The sequence below is a fragment of the Theobroma cacao genome, chromosome 7 (assembly GCF_053813885.1).
Source record: "Theobroma cacao isolate CCN51 chromosome 7, ASM5381388v1, whole genome shotgun sequence".
NCBI classification, from domain to species: domain Eukaryota; kingdom Viridiplantae; phylum Streptophyta; class Magnoliopsida; order Malvales; family Malvaceae; genus Theobroma; species Theobroma cacao.
The window spans coordinates 1,948,208-1,966,395 of NC_142645.1; the positions used below are offsets into that span (position 1 = coordinate 1,948,208).

Consider the following 18,188-nt stretch of genomic DNA (forward strand, 5'->3'; position numbering starts at 1 on the left):
AATTATGACAGTGGAGATCAAAAGTGACAGGATGAAGAACTGTACCAAGACATGGTTCACTTATTCATCAGCAGATAGATCACTTTATACTGCAGAAGAGTTGGTAAATCAACTATGGACAGGGGATGTAGAAGAAATTGAGATGGCATATAGTCTGTCAATTGGTACATAAATAAAAAATTGGTAACATTTAATTTGTTATTCAACATTCCATTCTAATTAAGAATATGAAAGCTTAACATAAAACATAAATGATGTTGTCTCCTCTGATCTTGTTGTACGTGATGATCATTTCTTTAGTATTGTTATCGACTAAACACAACTACGATATTGACATTTATTTTCATGTTCATTAAAGTGTGTTTGGAATAAACCATAAAAAACGTTGTAAAAACCTAAATAATCATTATAAATACAAATCAGTGCATCTGGTGGGTTTTATGACTATGTTCTTCTTATTTATGACTATAAATACGGCTGTGTTGTTTGCCGAAAGCAAACCTTGTGAAAAACATCCAAGCTTCGGAGCACTCATTGGCCTGAACTCTTGCTTATCTCTGGATGCATCTCCACCAATGCCTTCACATTCAAATGAAATAGATTTGGAGCCGCCTGCAAGTCCAGAAAACAAAGAGAGGTAACCAACTAGAGGGGAATCTGATGAAAACCAACTTGAGACACCTTTGGTCTCTTCAGGACAAGAAGACAGGCATCTGCAAGAGGCACTAGTTAGAATTGCAGCGGGGGCTATAGTTTCCATTTCATCTTCGGCGATTCATGCTTGTTTAGAAAGTACCAGCTGTGAACCTTTTAAAGCTTCCTGGAATAATTCCCTCTATTGGTTTGCAAGGGTGGCTTCTTCAGTAGTGGCCGACCCAGGAAGTGAATATGGAGATAACATAGGCATTAAGGATCATGGTGATCATGAAGAGTTTCTATCTGATGGGATTGATTACTTTGAGGCCATGACATTGAACCTAACAGAGATAACACTAGAAGAGTCTTGGTGTAAGAGCAATGGCCAAAAAGAGGAAGAATTGATGGCTATTCTCCACAAAAGCAGCTTAGCCATTACCCTCTCCCCCGTGCTATTAGCCATTCCAATGCTGATGAAATAGTCTAAAAATTTCAATAGACAGAAATGTCCCCGATTATTAGAAATAATTTCAACTCTATTCGACTATATAAACTTTCTTCATTTTATTTCTCTCGTCTCTTCCACATCCGCCTTTCCCTCTCTCGCAACTCTCTGTTGCTACTGCTGCCACCTTTCTCGCTCCGACCTTCGCTGCCCTGGTGTGAAATATTTTTCTGATTATCACTTTGATCTCTTTTCTTGTATTGGGATTATTTATTTGGCATTTCACAAATTATTTTTCTGGTTTGTTTTTCTAGGGTTTTGGTAGCAAAATTCCTCATTTTTGTAGTTGGGTTTCTTGGTTCAGGTATTTGTTTCTTAATTCCTCCATATTTGGGGTTTGCTTCTTCTTTTGTTCTGTTATAAAACTCGATGCTTATTTACAAGTATGCTCTGTCCTTTCTGAATCTCAAATTAATGTTGTGTTCCATGTTTGCTGTGTTATAAAACAAAGCCTTGAATCTTTTAATAGAAAATAATCATGAAAATAACTGATTAAAACCCCTTAATTGTACCTTGTAGCTTCCTTAAATTTGATGCGAAGAAATATACATCTTCTGAGATTTGGAAAGAACTAATTAGCAATTTTCAACAAGTGTTTCTAAAGGTACAAAGATCAGGTGTAGTTGTTTGCTCTCTGAAGTATGACATGAAAATAAGTAAAAAAGTTATAACTATAGAATTTCTGGGTGCTGGCTTGGCATCAAAAGCAAAACAAGATGAGCCCCAACACATGTTTAATTTCTCCTTGAAACCTTCCAGAAGAGATGCTCTCCCAGACCTCCCATTATCCTGTCGCCATGGTGTCATGGTCTCAAGGATAAATGCATAGGAATTCATTGGATCTATTATATTGAGCCAACTTAAAATTAAAATTTCTTAATGGTTAATAATTTTTACTCGAGAATATAAATGTAAATGATTAATTTTCATAAAAAATTATGTTCTTTCTTTTAATTAGTATTTTTATTTTTTTTTTGTCGAATCAATGGTTGAAATAAAAACCTCTAAATTTAATGGCTGTTATTCAATAGCCATTACTGTAAAATTTATTGACCTTATTGTAAAATTCACCCACTTCCTGATACTATCTAATCTAACTTTGATTGTATTTCAAATGTGCTTATTTCCCTACAAAACCATACATATACTTTCACGCAAATTGTATCAATAGTTTAATTGAGAAGGACTTATTTATCTCAAAGTAAAAATTTAAAAATTTAATTGAATATAAAAAAAATATAAAACTTATTTAGATATTTAGTCATATAATTATTACTGGAAACGTGTCCTATTGAAGTTAGAATTGCAAATCCTGCTCAGCTTAGAACTAGACCTATATTACCAGTATATATAAAGCAACCAGCAGCTTACATGCTGAAGCCCACTTCCTCTATTTTTCTTCTTCTTACAAACAAGAGTGCCTTGCAAGCTCAGTATTCAATCTGAAAGTTGTGGTAAGTGAAACTTCATGTTCTATGACGAATTACTTTTGGGTTTTGTATTGTCGATCTGATTAATTATAAAGTTTAATCTAATTAGGGCATGACTTAAATTGCTAAGTACTGCATTAATATTATCATGAGTATATTCATAGCTTTGGGAGAATAAGACAACAAGTAGTAACATCTTTTCTTTTAAGGGGAGAGACAGAAAAAAATTACAACTTTTACTAACCATACTCGACATTATCTAGCTAAATTTTAGAATCTTTTTGTTTTTTAAAGATGGTTTATTATTTGAACCAATAGCTAGAATACCATAACAAGACTTAAACCAGAGTGGTAGAAGACTTCTATTGGCGTAAGAAGACTAGCTTTGGTGAGAAAGTAGCCCAATACAATTACAAAAGAGAGATGGCTGCTCACCAAAGCTTTTGGCAGCTCCAATCTTAACTGTTTAGAATCTTAACTGTTTCTTTCTTCCATATTGGATGTTGTTTGCTAACAAGAATAATGATGTTGCTACTTGAAGAGACAAAAACTTTGATACAATGGCTGAAACCAGGATGGGAAGTAAAAGACAGAAATCGGAGACTACTTATAATGAGGAGATGGTACAAGTTCAGCCCAACTGGGGAGGCATGGACGACAACCTTTTGCAACACATATTTCGGTTCCTGCCTACGAAAGATTTGATACATTCAGTTACCTTAGTTTGCCATAACTGGAAGTTAGCATGTTGGGAGTTTTTGTTTTGGAAGGATCATGAGACACTTGACATAAGCTCATTGAGGACCCTACTTGGGCCCCGTAAGGTAAATGATTATCCTGACTACATCTTTACATTCCCTCCTTAGCAATAATATTTCTATGGATCTTTCAAAATAATTAATCATTATCATGAACAGCCTCTGCTTAAAGGACTCAAGTATGTGATGAAATTGGATACAAAGGAAGGCTGCTGCCCAGTTCGTATTAGAAACATCATATTTTCTACTCCTTTGGATATGAAGTTCTACCATTTGGCTTTTGTTGCTAAGAGGTATACCCTTTTTTCATCCCTTTTTATATATAGTAATGCATTCGTATGTATCTTCCGTCCGGTGAGGTGCAATAGGAAGGGTTTCTCACTGCATCGAATACCCAATTGACAATTCGATGCAACAGGAACCTTTCCCCTCATATCGCCCTATCAATTGATTTTAAGTTAAATGCATGCATGCTAATTTAACACAAATTAAACTGAGATAATTGATTTGTATTGATTTTAATGTGATTTACAATTTTTTTCTGATAGACTATGTTATCTTTTGCTGAACTTGATTAGGTCACCAAAGCTTAGAAAGCTGGTGCTACCAGGAGCATGCGATATCACTATGGATCTTATTTCAACGATCATTAAAAAAAACTGGGGAGAGCTTGAAGAGTTGTCCCTTGGACCACTTGCACATGACTGTTCGGATCGTTTCTTTCAAAGAATATCCAATTGCAAGAACCTGACTAAATTACACATCTTTGGCTCACCTTTATCATCAACAGCAAGTCGTTCACACTTCATTCTAGATGAGAACAACGCTTCGATTATAGCAGAACATCTGCTGCAGCTCAGGGTATTCAACATAGACGGAACAAAGCTGCACAAATTTGGAGTTGAGACTCTCTTGTCCGAATGCAAAAATCTGGCAGAACTTAACTTAAGACATTGTCGTGGAGTCGTTGATCCACCAATTTCTTTCTTAATCCTAACTCCAAAAATGAAATTACTGCAGAAAATTTTGACAGTGAAGATCAGAAGTGGCACCGTGAAGAACTGTACAAAGGCATGGTTCACTTGTTCATCAGCAGATAGCTCACTTTGTACGGCAGAAGAGTTGGTAAATCAATTATGGACAGGGGATGTAGTAGAAATTGTTCGTTTTAAACTTCAAATTTTTACAAAATTAAATTTGTTTTGAGAATATAAGTGTAAATAATTAATTTTCACCTAAAGTATATTTATTTTATTTCAATTGACTTTTTATGGCAATTTTTACTCATTTATGCTAATATTTTAAAAATAATTATTTTAATTTTAAGATTTTTTAAGTTCAGTTAAAATCTTTAAAATGATCAATCTCTATTATAATTATTTTTATGTTTATTATTATTTATTTATAAATTAAATTTTTTAATGGTTAATATTTTTGTTTGAGAATATAAATGCAAACATTAAGCCCTTAGCAATTTGCTTAATTTCTAAACACCAGTAGCTAATAAAACAAAAGAAAATTTTCTTTCCAATGATTGAATTACGACAGAAACAAAAAAGGCACCAAATTTGAAGCTTTTTTGAAAATTTTTTTGCCACGAAACAGCTATAATCCAAAACCCAATTCGCCATTTTGTTTCTATTTCATCAAAAACCGAATAAAATCCATATAATTAACAAAATTAAAAAGAAAAATCCAAACCCAACAAATTTCAGAGAAGAACAAAAGAGGTTTTAGCTTTAAGTGAAAGGGAACCATAATTTACCTGATGCAGGAACAATCTTTTGATGAGAATAAGAAGAAAGTGAAATTGAAACCCAAGGAAATTGAGAAAGGAAATTTGATGTTTATTTTTTTAGGGTTTTTTTTGAAATTATTATCTTTTAGGGTTAACGATGTTAAATTCTACTTATCATTTTATATTTATATGATATTAACATGACGTTGATATGAAAGGTAAAACATGTCATAATATAGCACGTTAGGTTATCATTAATTATGATATATTAACATATAACAATACTATCATCAATTATGATATGTTAACATGTTACATCAGCGTCACATGATATAGAATCAATATGAGCATTTTAACTAATCAACCATTAGTTATAAAAGTTTATTTGATATAAAATTAAAGTAAAAATGTTTATTTTACTCAAAATAAAAATATAAAAACTCAATTAAACACAATAAAAGTATAAGAACTTATTTGAATTTTTATGAATAGTTTAGGGATTTTTTAAATATATTTTGCCTTAAGGTTTTTTCTTAATCTGTTAGATAAGTAAATAGGTTGTAATTTTTTTTGTTGATCAATGGTTTAAATGAAAGCTTCTACATCTAATGACTATTATTCAATGGTCTACTATCTTTAAACAAAAAGATCATACACTATTTAATAAATCAAATGCTCAAATGGTTCATATGTGTTTGTTTTCGTACAAAACCATACATATACTTTCACATGAAGAAAACCACCAATAAAAACGAAGAAGCATAAGAATTAAAAAAAAAAAATTAAGCATAACTCATAATTTAAACAAAAGATGCCTATTTTTTTATCCTAACATTTGATCTTTAATGTTGGCTTTTGCTGTCATGGGTGCAATTGGTATCAATGGCTTAATTGAGAAGGATTAATTTGATCTAAAATAAAAATTCAGAAATTTAATTCAGCAAAATAAAAGTATTAGAGTTTATTTAGATATTTAAGTCATATAACTATTACTGAAAACATGTCCTATTGAAGTTAGATATTTCACAATTGTGCTTTACATTGTGATTTTACTTTAGGATTCATATAAATTCAATCTGTTGAAGTATATTATTACTTGATCAGAAAATCTATTTACTTGATCTTCAAATCAATTCATATTTTCTTAAAAAATAAAATTCAAGTTTTTTCTTTTATCCAAAAATAAAAACATCCATGATCATTTTCTTCTTGTCCTACTCTAATAAACAACAGATATGAACAACCCCAATTCCCCAGTACCCTAAAGAGCAGTGCATTTCCTGGTATTACCGAGGACCTTGAAAAATCTGTGCTACTGATGGTCTGCTGAAGAACCCCACTGCCCCAGAAAAACTCCAATCAATGCAGATTGCAATGTGGAGAGGCTGCTGATTTGAAGCGAAGTTGCCTACTCCTTGTTCAGGTTACGAATGACATATGGAAGAATGCCTCCATGGTTAAGGTACTCCAATTCCACCTGCAGAAAAATTTTCGTGTAAGGCAAAACATTTGTTTATATACATCAAAGCCAGTGCTTATGGTTTCGAATGCTTGGCAGAACCTTCCTCCTTTCTTCTTCCTCTATCACGCTTGAGTCTTTGACTTACCTTTGGGCAGTGCATGTGAAGGATTTGCCGGTGTCAGTTGTGATGGTAACATGTTGGCCAGGTCTTATCTCACGGATTTTACTTGGAAGGTCAATTGTATAGCGTTCATGACCTGTTAATCCTAGAAAACATGCATCCTCACCAGGCTTGAAACAATGTGGAATGATCCGCATGCCAACCGGATTACTGCGATGGATTCTCTCGAAGCTCTTAGCAATCGCAGCTTTGACTCCCTGGACAGAGCAGAAAAACCATTGGGGATGAATGGGTGAATAAGAGAAGATGGGTAGAAACATAAAACATGATACTTGGATGTCAACAAACAATAAGCATGTGTCTGTACCAGTAACGTTGAGCCCTTTGCAGCTATAATAGTAGTGCCCTGCCCAGCAGCCATGTACCTCTGCAAGTTTATGATATTTCTAAATTTGGTAAATATGGTCTAAGCTGAAATAATGTATTTCTAAATACCAATATTAACACTCGCCATTGCTACATCATATACATTAAGCTCATCTCCTGTTGGAATGTGAATTGTCTTTGGACCAAATTCTCCCTTCAAGATCTTGTTAACTATGCGGATATTGGCAAATGCACCCCTTGCCATCACTTCATCATTGCCTCGACGACTACCATAAGAATTGAAGTCCCTCCGGTCCACTCCACGCTGAAGAAGATACTTAGCAGCGGGGCTATCCCTGTAAATACTACCGGCTGGGGAATATGATCAGTAGTAATACTGTCATCAAAGTTGAGCAAGCAATAGGCATCTTTCACTTCATGCGGGCCTGGTAGTTCTACAGGCATGTTTTTGAAGTATGGAGGCCCATGAATATATGTCTAGTTTGGATCCCACGTGTGGAGAGCGGAGGCAGAGACAGCAAGCTGATTCCACATAGGATTGCCCTTTCTGATAGCTACATAGGCGCTCTTGAACATATCAGGCATCACGCTTGAGTGAGCCAACTGTCAGGGCATGGAGGTACACATTATTTTGGCTTACAATGTTAAGAACAATATTTGTCCGTTTTCTGAAATAGTTTCTCCAAGCATATCATATTTTACCTCTGCAATCTCTTCATTGCTAGGCCATATATCCCTGAAATACACGCTCTTACCATCTTTTCCTGTTCCTATAGGCTCTTTCTCAAAGTCAATATCATCCTGAAATTATGACAGCAAGGAGTAAATGATTCAGCACCAGATTGCAAAGTTCCCAAATATGTTGGCAAATACAACAATCAGGTACCCTCTTAAACTATAACTCTTCCAACTTGAAACTCAAAAATCTGGGTTCATGCTGCATTTGGTGTCTTGCAAAAGCCGAAAGGCCAAGCAGTAACACAATTTGCTCCTAATTTTTGGAACTGAGTTGCATGAATATTGAATTGTATCAACTGGATTATCCAAGTTTTTGAAGCATTTCCACCCTTGAAGTATATTAATAAAACTAGTTTATGCTGCACTTATATTCTTATCAAGACCACCAGAAAAACATGGATAAGGCGAGTAATGGTTGTATACACATACCGTGCCAGCAAGGGCATAGGCAACAACTAATGGAGGTGAAGCTAGATAGTTATCTCTTGTCAGTGGATGAACTCGACTTTCAAAAGTGTGATTCCCAGAATGAACAGCCGCAGCAACAATATCTATAACAGTAATCAAGATAGTAATGAGTGAAGTTGAATGACAGTGAAGTGTAGCAAGTGAAAATTGGTGAAATCAGATAATTGCAGAAAAGCCAGAAAGAACCGATGGGAAAAACATAGGTCAGGATGGTGAACCAAAGAGTTACACATGCAACAAGCTTGATTTGAAACAAGTTTAAGAATTAGCCTATTGTCTAAACTGAAAGCATCAGCAATTCAGAATATAACTTGCTGCAAATTTAACTAAAGCCAAAGCAGAAAAAGCTTTGAAGTATTATTGACCCCAAACTGACAAGAAAAGCTTTAATCCGAAGCTCTCCTGGCAATTCCTAAGCAATGAATGCAGCAACTATTAAGTAATGAAGAAACGGTTTTCCTTGTGTCTTGATGGTTAGGATTCATGTAACATTCTGACCAAGAGATCAAGGGTTCAAAGGCTATGAGAAAGGGTTTAAAAGGTTTAGGGTTTTTTTAAAAAAAAGTAATGACGAAATTGTTTTCCCTGTAACACAATTTTTTTACCATTTTCTGAAATTGCAGGAGCAGCTAATTCATCAATTCCTCCAGAATTTCCTATACAAGTTGTAGAACCAAAGCCAACAATATTATAGGCCTGCTGGTTCAGGTCTTTCTGCAACCCACTGCAGACACCAAAACAAGAATCAAATATAACTATTTCATAGATATTTTCTTGTCCTCTTAAGAGGGAAGAGAGGCAACATCGATAACTAACTCGACATACCCCTGGAGCAAATATTTTGTCACAACTCCAGAATCAGGAGCAAAACTGGTTTTAACCCATGGCTTAACCTGAGATAGATAATAAGTTAACACTAGGATAAACATACAGTACATACAGTACAGAGTAACACATTTAAGAAGCTAACACTAACCTCCAAAACAAGCTCGCAGGCCTTCTTAGCAACAAGTCCAGCCCCAAGCATGACACTAGGATTTGATGCGTTTGTACAACTTGTAATAGCTACAATGACAACACTAACATGCTTAACCATGCAAGAATATAAAAAGAAGAAAGAAAATAACACAAGAATATAAAAAAATATAAAGAGAAGGAAAGAAAACAACAAAGAAAAGAATGCAAGAATATGAAACAAATATAAAAAGAAAGAAAAACTCTTCAAGAATCTGTCAATTGGGGTTGCTTCTCCTCCTCCTATCCCACCATCTATTCCAAATCCCAATGAGGCCGTCTCCAGCGTAACGACCTCTTAAACGTCTTTCGTCCACAGGGATATCTTCATCATCACTTATTTGCTCTACATTACCACTTCTTCTTCTTCTCCTTTGTCCCCACGGTCTAAGAACCAAAGGGACATGAGTTCTGTGTTTCTTATAGGTCCAACTAAGCGTTGCTGGTTTTCCTTCCTTATTTACCAGCATGCCCGCTATCAATCTCTCTGAAGAAACTGGAGGCGCTAAGTCCATGTCAATAAAATTCAAATGAGTTCTTGACCTCTTCATGGCTTTTGGATAAAAAAGAAAGGTAGAACAAGAAAATGAAAACTAGCTTTCTTTAGGGTTATTAATAGGACTTGGTTTGAGTATGGTTATTGTACTTCATAAATAGAGGAAAAAATTTTTGGGTTTATATAGAAATACACGATTATGCCAAAATAAGTTGGTTCCCTTAGCGAAAGAAATGTTCACAATTCTTGCTACACAAATCAAAGTAAATTTCAGCACTTAAATCCGTTGGACAAGTTGATTTTTTTATTTCCTTGTGTCTAAAATAAGTTGATCGAAATTTTTGGTATTGTGATACTCTCTAGATGGAAATGAACAATGCTTGTATACTTTGTGCTGAGCAGCCATTATCAATCCATAATCTTCTGTCCATGCAATAATAACCTCTAGTGCTTGCTTCCCCAAGAAAACTGTCCTTTTCAATCTTGAGATTGTGATATCTGTCGGCAATGAAAGGGTTTACAATCCAATGAACAACCCATCTTTGAAGAGGAAAACAAAGCTTCTTTGTTCAAGTCAAAAAAAAATTTAACATAAATTGACTAAAAATTTTATAACAATATAGCACAAGTGCATGAAATACAAGTGTTTTTCACCAAACTTTTCCAAAGTTAATTTGATTCTAGATTCCCACCATATATACTCCTAAATTAAAATTCACAAAAGAAAATTTTGCAAAAATTGGAACCTAAAAGGCTTTATTTATAAATCATACAAAAATTAAAGCACAAGAATAAAAAAATTAATGCTACATGGTTGATAAGATCAAAGAAAATACTCTTTTTTATGCAATAATTTTTTAAGACATAATATCTAAAAAAGTCCTTAAACTATTCAAAAAAATTTAAATAAATCTTGATTCTTTTATTTTCTTTAATTAAGTCTTTATATTTTTATTTTAAGTCAAATAAACCTTTATACTTTTATACGTTCAATCAAATTTTTGAACTTTTATTTTTGATCAAATAAACTTTTACGATTATTTTTTTAAAGTTAATAGGTTTTTTCAATTAATGGTTGATTAATTGTTATTAGTGAAAACGTTACTTGTTAGCTTTTGCTTGCGTGATGCGATATGGTACTGACGTAGAGGGTAAAAAAAGTCACATGATCATGTGATCATATCACATTAACATATTATGCTGTCATTAATTATAACATGTCACATTAGTACCATGTAGTATAAAATGATGAATAGTATTTTAATTAACAACGGTTAATCAGTTAATTATTAATTATAAAGATTTATGTAGTTTAAAAATAATAATATAAAAATTTAATTAAATACAATTAAAAAAAAATTTATTTAAATTTTTTAAAATTGTTCAAGGTTTTATTTGATTGCTTTATCATTGGTATTGCAAGCCTCCTGATTTCTTTATCATTCTTTTTGCCATGAACTTGCAATTGCAAATGAACTTTGTATCTACAAGGCTTTCATCCATAGGGGAAAATGTGTGTGCAAGAGGTGCAAAAAACTTCTTAGTATCATGTTATAACTATATATGTAAACATGTAATTATAGATAATGTAATTACTGAAAAGATAACAACGTTTAGAAAGTCAACCCTAAAATCCCTCCCTCCTAATAAAACCTTTAACAGCTTTTTATATCATCCAACACTCTAACTGAAAACCTTTAACAATCTTTTCTATCATCAAACATAACAGTCTTTTTATCATGAAATACTTAGATGTTTAGGGTGCTTTTTGATGTTTCAAATTATAATAATCTTAACTCATTCTCAACATCATGTGCTTTAAAATACTTAGATAAGTATAAAATGACAAGCAATATTTTAAATGAAAATTAATTAATTATTAATTATATGAGTTTATTTGACGTAAAATAAAATTATAAAAACTTGATTGAATATAATAAAAATATAAAAATTCATTTAAACTTTTTAAAATAATTTAAAAAATTTTTAATATTATGTTTATTTTTAATTAGGTTTTGATGCAATAAATTAAAAGAGAATGTTGGAGAACATTTCATTTTCATCATGTTAGGCCTTACTTTTACTTATATTCAAAATTTAGGTCATAAATGCACTTTCCATGGATTAAAACTCACATCCCAATTGGAATTTGCTTGCAGCCACTTTAAACACCCACCAATCTTGTCTTTGGGCTTAAAGGAACATAGAAAAAGAAAAACCCAAAATTGAAAAATTGCCAAATGTAACAAAAACATCAGAAGACAACTATCTTTTCAGACATTTAAAGGGTCCCTTCTAATTTCGAAGGTTGGCAACGCAAACAAAATCTCCAATGCTTCGGATTTGTTTTGTTTGGTTTTTGTCTTTGTCTTTGCCTTTGACTTGTTTTGTTTTTTCTTTTCTTCCTTTATATACTCATTCATTTCCATGTTTTTCCAAAGCTTCTTCTATTTTGCACAAATGCAAAACACTTGTCAACTCTTCTTGAACTTTCTTTCACATTCCACAGCTTTAAGGTAAAAATCTGTGTTGGGTACTTGTTGAAAACACAAACAAACGGACAACTGTTACTGGGTGTTTTTTTTTTTTTTTTGTTTTTGGTTTTGGTTGGTTACCAAGAAAAATACAGGAGGAAGTATATGGTTTATATAATAAACTCTATCCTACTTATCCAAATATATGTGGACTTGGCTTTGTAAAGGGTACTGTTCTTTCGTCGTTTTTGTTTGTTTTTCTTGGAAACTGACGCCACAAGGAAAAAAACTTGAGGTCGTGGTTTAAATTTGAATCCTTGTTTTCTTCTGTTTTCTTTGTATTTAATTCCAGACACAAGAGTTATTGGCTTTTGATGAATGGTTTTGGTTTTGGTTTTTCAGTCTTCTCCCATATTGGCCCTTTCTTGGTAGGAGTTGATAGCTTTGATTTATACTAGGATTTTAGCTTGAGGTTTTTCTCTGTTTGGTGACTGAGAAACTTACCGGAAAGAGAAGGAATTTGATAATTTGAAGTCTTTGCATTTGTTCCTTATTTTGTTTTCAGTGAAACAGAAAAACTGTAATCTTTTCTTTTTTCAGTTTTCTTGTAGTCAGGTGTTGATACGAGGCGTTAATTTGCAGTTTCTCAGAAACTGAAGAAGTTTCTTACATAATCAAATGATTTCCTATTGAAAAAGTTCTGTTTTGGCTGCGTTCAGGGGTAATCTCCATTTGAGTTTGATTGAAAACTTTCCTTGACTTTGACCATTGATTAATGGAGAGTTCTGGAAGTGGTTCTTTCTTGAGGAACAGAAGATTAGGGAGCTTCCTCGATACAAATTCTGATCCAAATGTGAGAGAAACTCAGAAAGTTTTGAGCAAACGAGGAGCAAGACAGAGGCCTAAGACTGATGATGCTTTTGTTGATGATGACGGATGGATTTGTTCATTGATATCTTGTGTAAGGATTGTTGCATGTTTCCTGACAATGATGGTCACAACATTCATTTGGGCATTGATCATGCTCTTGCTCCTTCCTTGGCCTTCCCAGCGAATCAGGCAAGGAAATATTTATGGCCATGTGACTGGTAGATTGCTGGTAATGTTTGATTCCTTGTTTCATTTTAATATGGTCATGGCATTGGTTTTTTTTACTTTTTGGTGATATGATAAGGTGGAAATGGTAATTATTGCTTCAGTAAAAGGAAAGTTCAGGAAAAGGGAAGAGAGAGGGAAATCTTATCATTTCAGGTGCTTGAGACATTTGAAGAAAGGCAGCCAAGTGGCTGAAGTAGATGTTGTTGATAATGATTTTTGTTTTCTTGGGATTTAAATGATAAAAACAAAGCAACAGGTTTTGTTATGAGTGACCTGGTAAAACAATCAAACAGTGCATCATTCAGGTCATTTCTTAGCCTTTGAATGTATTTCTTTAGGCTGTTCCTTTTGACATTCATTTATTTGAGGAAGATGGTCTTGATCTGTGAGATGATGAGTTTCCTGATTACAGAAATAGGTTATTGATTGTCCCCAAATTTCTGTATTTATTCCTTTGCCTAGAACTGAGAGTTCACCACTTGTCATTTGAATTTATGAGAAAGCTCATCTAGAAAGTGTGCAATAAATTGGTGTATCTTTAGATGCCGAAGACATGAATGTTCTTTCTTGTCAGTTGTGTGGACAAGTCTGAGCATGTACTCTAGCAAATCTTGATATGTGGCCTCAACCAGTTATAAGATCTTGGTATATAGTTCCTAGCTGAGTCATCCTATTGGAATTTGTTGGTGTGGGTCCTTTATTCCTTTCTTTTCTTTTTTGTTTCTGTTTGGGGGGGTGGGGATGGTATTGGGACTTGGAGGATGGAGGCTGGGGAATAGGACAGGTGGGACACATGGGATAGCATTTGCAAAACTAAATCAGGTTGTGAACTTCTATAATCAACTTGTCTCAGGAAAAAACTGCAGTGTGCCCTCCTTGTTCAATTCTGTTTAAATTGAGGAAACAAATGATATCCTGTAGTGACTCTGTACGTAACACCCTACTTGCCCACTGGCTCCCTGATGAATTAAAATCTACTTGAACTGATTGCATTATTGAATGACAAATAGTTTTAATCACTAGACATTAGGAAAGATGTACAAATTAATAATCTCTATGTTTACAAGTCCCTAATTGAGCTTTAATGAAATCAAAGTGGTACATGATTAATATCTTTGAAGACATAGCAAGAGATGAACATTAGTTTGGACAGCTTAGCAGCTTCATACAAGTTTTGACTGCCTCTATATTGCTGGATTTTACTGTTTACAGAGAAAGATGTAATTAGAAATATGATACACTTTGATGCTTAAAGAGAACTCAAATCTTTAAGCAAGATGCACAGTCTTATTATGTTTTTGTAAATTTACATCAAGGTTATTCTAGAAAATGTTATATATACATTACTATTGAATTATTTCTACTATTCGAAAATTTCTAATATTGATTACCATATGCAATAATTGATTGCAGATGTGGATCTTAGGAAATCCTATAAAGATTGAAGGAACAGAGTTCTCCAATGAGAGAGCCATTTATATCTGCAATCATGCATCTCCCATAGACATTTTCCTCATTATGTGGTTGACTCCAACAGGGACTGTTGGCATTGCAAAGAAAGAGGTGCAGTCTCTCTTTCTCCCCTTTTTCCTTGTTGTGACTCATTAGTGTTTAAGCTTAGGAGATTCAGTTGCACATATGAAATGTTTGTTTTATGCAGATCATTTGGTATCCCCTATTTGGACAACTATATGTTCTAGCGAATCATCTCCGCATTGATCGATCTAACCCTAGTACAGCCATTCAGTCCATGAAAGAGGTAACCTTCCCAACCCCATATCATCTATTATGCATTTGTTAACATTACTAACTTATGTTTATCTCTTGCTCAGGCAGTTCAGGCTGTGATAAAACACAACCTATCTTTGATTATTTTTCCTGAGGGCACAAGGTCAAAAAATGGACGATTGCTCCCCTTTAAAAAGGTAACATTCAAACCATATTTGCTTATAATCTTCTTCAAGTTTATGATGAAGAAGCATTTAGTTGGAGGTAGATCTTGGTTTTATAGGTTATCATGAATGTGATGTGGTCATCCCATTGCTTATTCCCTGTACTTCTTAGCAAAGCAATCTTCAGTATTTCCTTTCCTTGTCTACATTGCAGGGCTTTGTTCATTTGGCCTTGCAGTCACACATTCCAATAGTTCCAATAGTCTTGACAGGTACTCATCTAGCATGGAGGAAAGGTAGCTTGCATGTTCGACCGGCTCCTATATCTGTAAAATATCTCCCTCCGATAAGTGCCGATAGTTGGAAAGATGACAAGATTGATGACTACATAAAAATGGTGCATGACATATATGTCGAAAACCTCCCTGAGCCTCAAAAGCCTATTGTATCAGAAGACACCACTAACAGTTCAAGATCATAAAATATGTTAGGATGCCTCTCTTTTTATTTTTTTGTTAAGTTTCGAGTCCGATTTACACCCATGTAAAAGCAACAATAAGCCTAATTGAATCTTTACTTTTGCCTTAGAAAAGCATTCTTGATCTCATTGTATCATATTGCTAATTCTCTAGCAATTCTCTCATCAAGTTCAATGCGCAATAGCATATTGATTTTTTGGGTGTATGAGTTGTTTATTCTATCATTGCCTCACATTGAGAACCATATCTCTACTTAAGTTCGAGTTTTTTAAGGTAGGATTTGGAAGTTTTAGCCCTGTACATGGGAGTGATTCATGGCAGGTTTACAGTAGAAGCAACTATTAAGAATGTGCATAGCAGTAGAGTCCAAGCACAGTTTCCTTTACCTTCACTTCTTCAACTTCTGATAATTTAAGATAGTCTTTGCATAAATTCTTCTTCATCTGCCTGACCTAGATAACCCGGTCACCGGATACAATTCCAGCACACACGTTCTGACTTCATTCCAACAGGAATTTACTTGCTATGCAAGTCCAAGTTTTCTTTGACAAACCCCAGGGAATATGTTATTCATGAAACAGATAAAACAGTCTGCAGAAGCTTGTTGTTGGAATAGAAAATGAGGAGCATTGTTCCAGGTAATTGAATGCGAGACAATGACTTTGTATTAATCAAATAAGACTTTAAGACAAAGGAATTGTTAGTTCAAGCTACATGCATAACCCAGATTTTGTTTCTTCCCACTTGTTTTTTCAAGCTGTGATTAAGCATATAATCATTAAATTAATCATAGTCAAAGACAAGACAAAGAGGTTAGAAACAGTTCACAGTGTGTCATCTGATATTAGGTTCACCACATGACAGATCAAAGCCAGAGAAGATATGAACCATCAAATTTATTGCCATCTTCATCCACATCATTAATGTATATGAATTTCATAGTATTTTCTTTCTTTTCAAGAAAAACAAATAAAGATAAAGATGTCAATAAGTAAGGTATTATTATTTTTTAATATTATAATCTGAATTTTAGAGTACCTAACTTATATGAATACTTAATTAAATGTTTAAATTATTATCCAAACCTGTGAATGGATAATAATTTTATTACTCAAATCTTATTCAAACTCAATTATGAAATATCTTAATCTTATTTATTCAGATTATACAATGTAATTAATATCCTTAAAAAAGATTGGAGACTGTTGAACAATTCTTCCCATTAAAAGAAACAAAGTTGACTTGGTTTGGTCACCAAGTCATTAAAGCAAGTGGAGCTATAATTCTTTTTTAACTTTACCACATTAAATATGTGTCACATCCCCACTAAGCAAAAGGAAAAATGGAAGTTGGAAAGAAAGCTGTACTTTCATACTTTCATAAATAAAGGCACGCAGGATACGAAGGCAGATGCAGTGCTTGTGCCTTCCTCCTCTTTTTGGTAATTAAAGAAAATAAGAAAAATAAATAGAAAAGGAAAACCAATAATAGGAGTAAATAATATCAATTTTTGAAGATAAAATATTTATACTCTATTTAGTTATATAATTAAATGATATATCCGTTTGTAATTAGTTAATTTTAATTATTAATGTAATATATTAGTATAGTAAATTGATAATTAGAATAAACATTTGACTGGTTTGATTGAATCGATATTAAATTTTTAAAAATTAAATTAATTAAAATTTTTAATTAATCGATATAATAAAAAAAAGAAACCAAACCCGATTTTCTTAATTATAAGTCTTGGACAATGAAAATCGATTCTCTTAATCGATTTATATTCTTTTTTAGCAAAAAAGAAAAAAATTAAAGGAGAACGAAATTATTTAATTTATCTTTTTCTAAACTTTGCGAAAATAGCTCTGCAGAGGGACCCACCTCAACCTACGTGTCAATTCCTACAACTCTTGCTAAAGTTTCTTGGAGCTCGCATTTGTTTAGTTATATAATTTATTTTGAACCTGCATTTGTTTGGTTCTTGCAGATTCTTAAACTCTTGTTAAAGTTTGTTCCACGCTTCCTTTACTGATTCTACTAAATATAGTCTCAAACATAGTTGCATAAATGAAGGATAAAGTTTTATATCGCTTTGCTATCTCTTCAGAGTACTGTTGAATTTGAGTAATTATTGTATTATCTCAACGCAGGCTGCTCTTCCTCATATTCTATGGCATTTCAGAGGTTATATCCTTTGAGATAGGCCCCCATCTTGATAGCCCAGATTGAGTAATTTTTACCATCAAAGATGGGTGGAGATAATAAAGATTAGTATTGTAATTGTAATATTTTTGTAATAGCAGTAGTTAGGTACTTTAGTGTCTTTTATGTAAATATTATAACATTTGGCACTAGCATATAAATATCATATTATTGTAAATATTTATATAGATGATGAAATAGAATAACTTTTAAGCTCCTTTTCCCAAATACTTTTAAGCCACCGTGCTCTGTCAGGAGGTGGGTGAGGTACTGTAGGAGTTACTTGT

The 18,188-nt window shown here is 33.3% G+C and overlaps 2 protein-coding genes and 1 pseudogene across 4 annotated transcripts; 2 read left to right on the plus strand and 1 right to left on the minus strand.

The window, feature by feature from the left end:
• Positions 1 to 1,215: 1,215 nt before the first annotated feature.
• Positions 1,216 to 4,606, plus strand: LOC18593524 (F-box protein SKIP19-like). The gene is made up of 5 exons (XM_088807824.1): positions 1,216 to 1,298; positions 1,396 to 1,445; positions 3,113 to 3,395; positions 3,489 to 3,622; positions 3,908 to 4,606. The coding sequence occupies exons 3-5, from the start codon at positions 3,132 to 3,134 to the stop codon at positions 4,533 to 4,535; spliced, it is 1,026 nt and encodes a 341-aa protein (XP_088663950.1). The 5' UTR covers positions 1,216 to 1,298; positions 1,396 to 1,445; positions 3,113 to 3,131; the 3' UTR covers positions 4,536 to 4,606.
• Positions 4,607 to 7,137: 2,531 nt separating this feature from the next.
• On the minus strand, positions 7,138 to 9,339 carry LOC18593525 (aconitate hydratase, cytoplasmic-like; annotated as a pseudogene).
• A 3,183-nt stretch (positions 9,340 to 12,522) lies between these two features.
• On the plus strand, positions 12,523 to 15,893 carry LOC18593526 (1-acyl-sn-glycerol-3-phosphate acyltransferase-like). 3 transcript variants are annotated; one of them, XM_007020795.3, is made up of 6 exons: positions 12,523 to 12,655; positions 12,947 to 13,326; positions 14,739 to 14,888; positions 14,986 to 15,084; positions 15,158 to 15,250; positions 15,432 to 15,893. In XM_007020795.3, the coding sequence occupies exons 2-6, from the start codon at positions 13,003 to 13,005 to the stop codon at positions 15,696 to 15,698; spliced, it is 933 nt and encodes a 310-aa protein (XP_007020857.3). In that variant the 5' UTR covers positions 12,523 to 12,655; positions 12,947 to 13,002; the 3' UTR covers positions 15,699 to 15,893. The 3 variants fall into 3 exon arrangements, with proteins under 3 accessions (XP_007020857.3, XP_088664702.1, XP_017979549.2); XM_018124060.2 differs by having other exon boundaries at positions 12,612 to 12,655; positions 12,828 to 13,326; XM_088808576.1 differs by having other exon boundaries at positions 12,585 to 13,326.
• Positions 15,894 to 18,188: the final 2,295 nt, after the last annotated feature.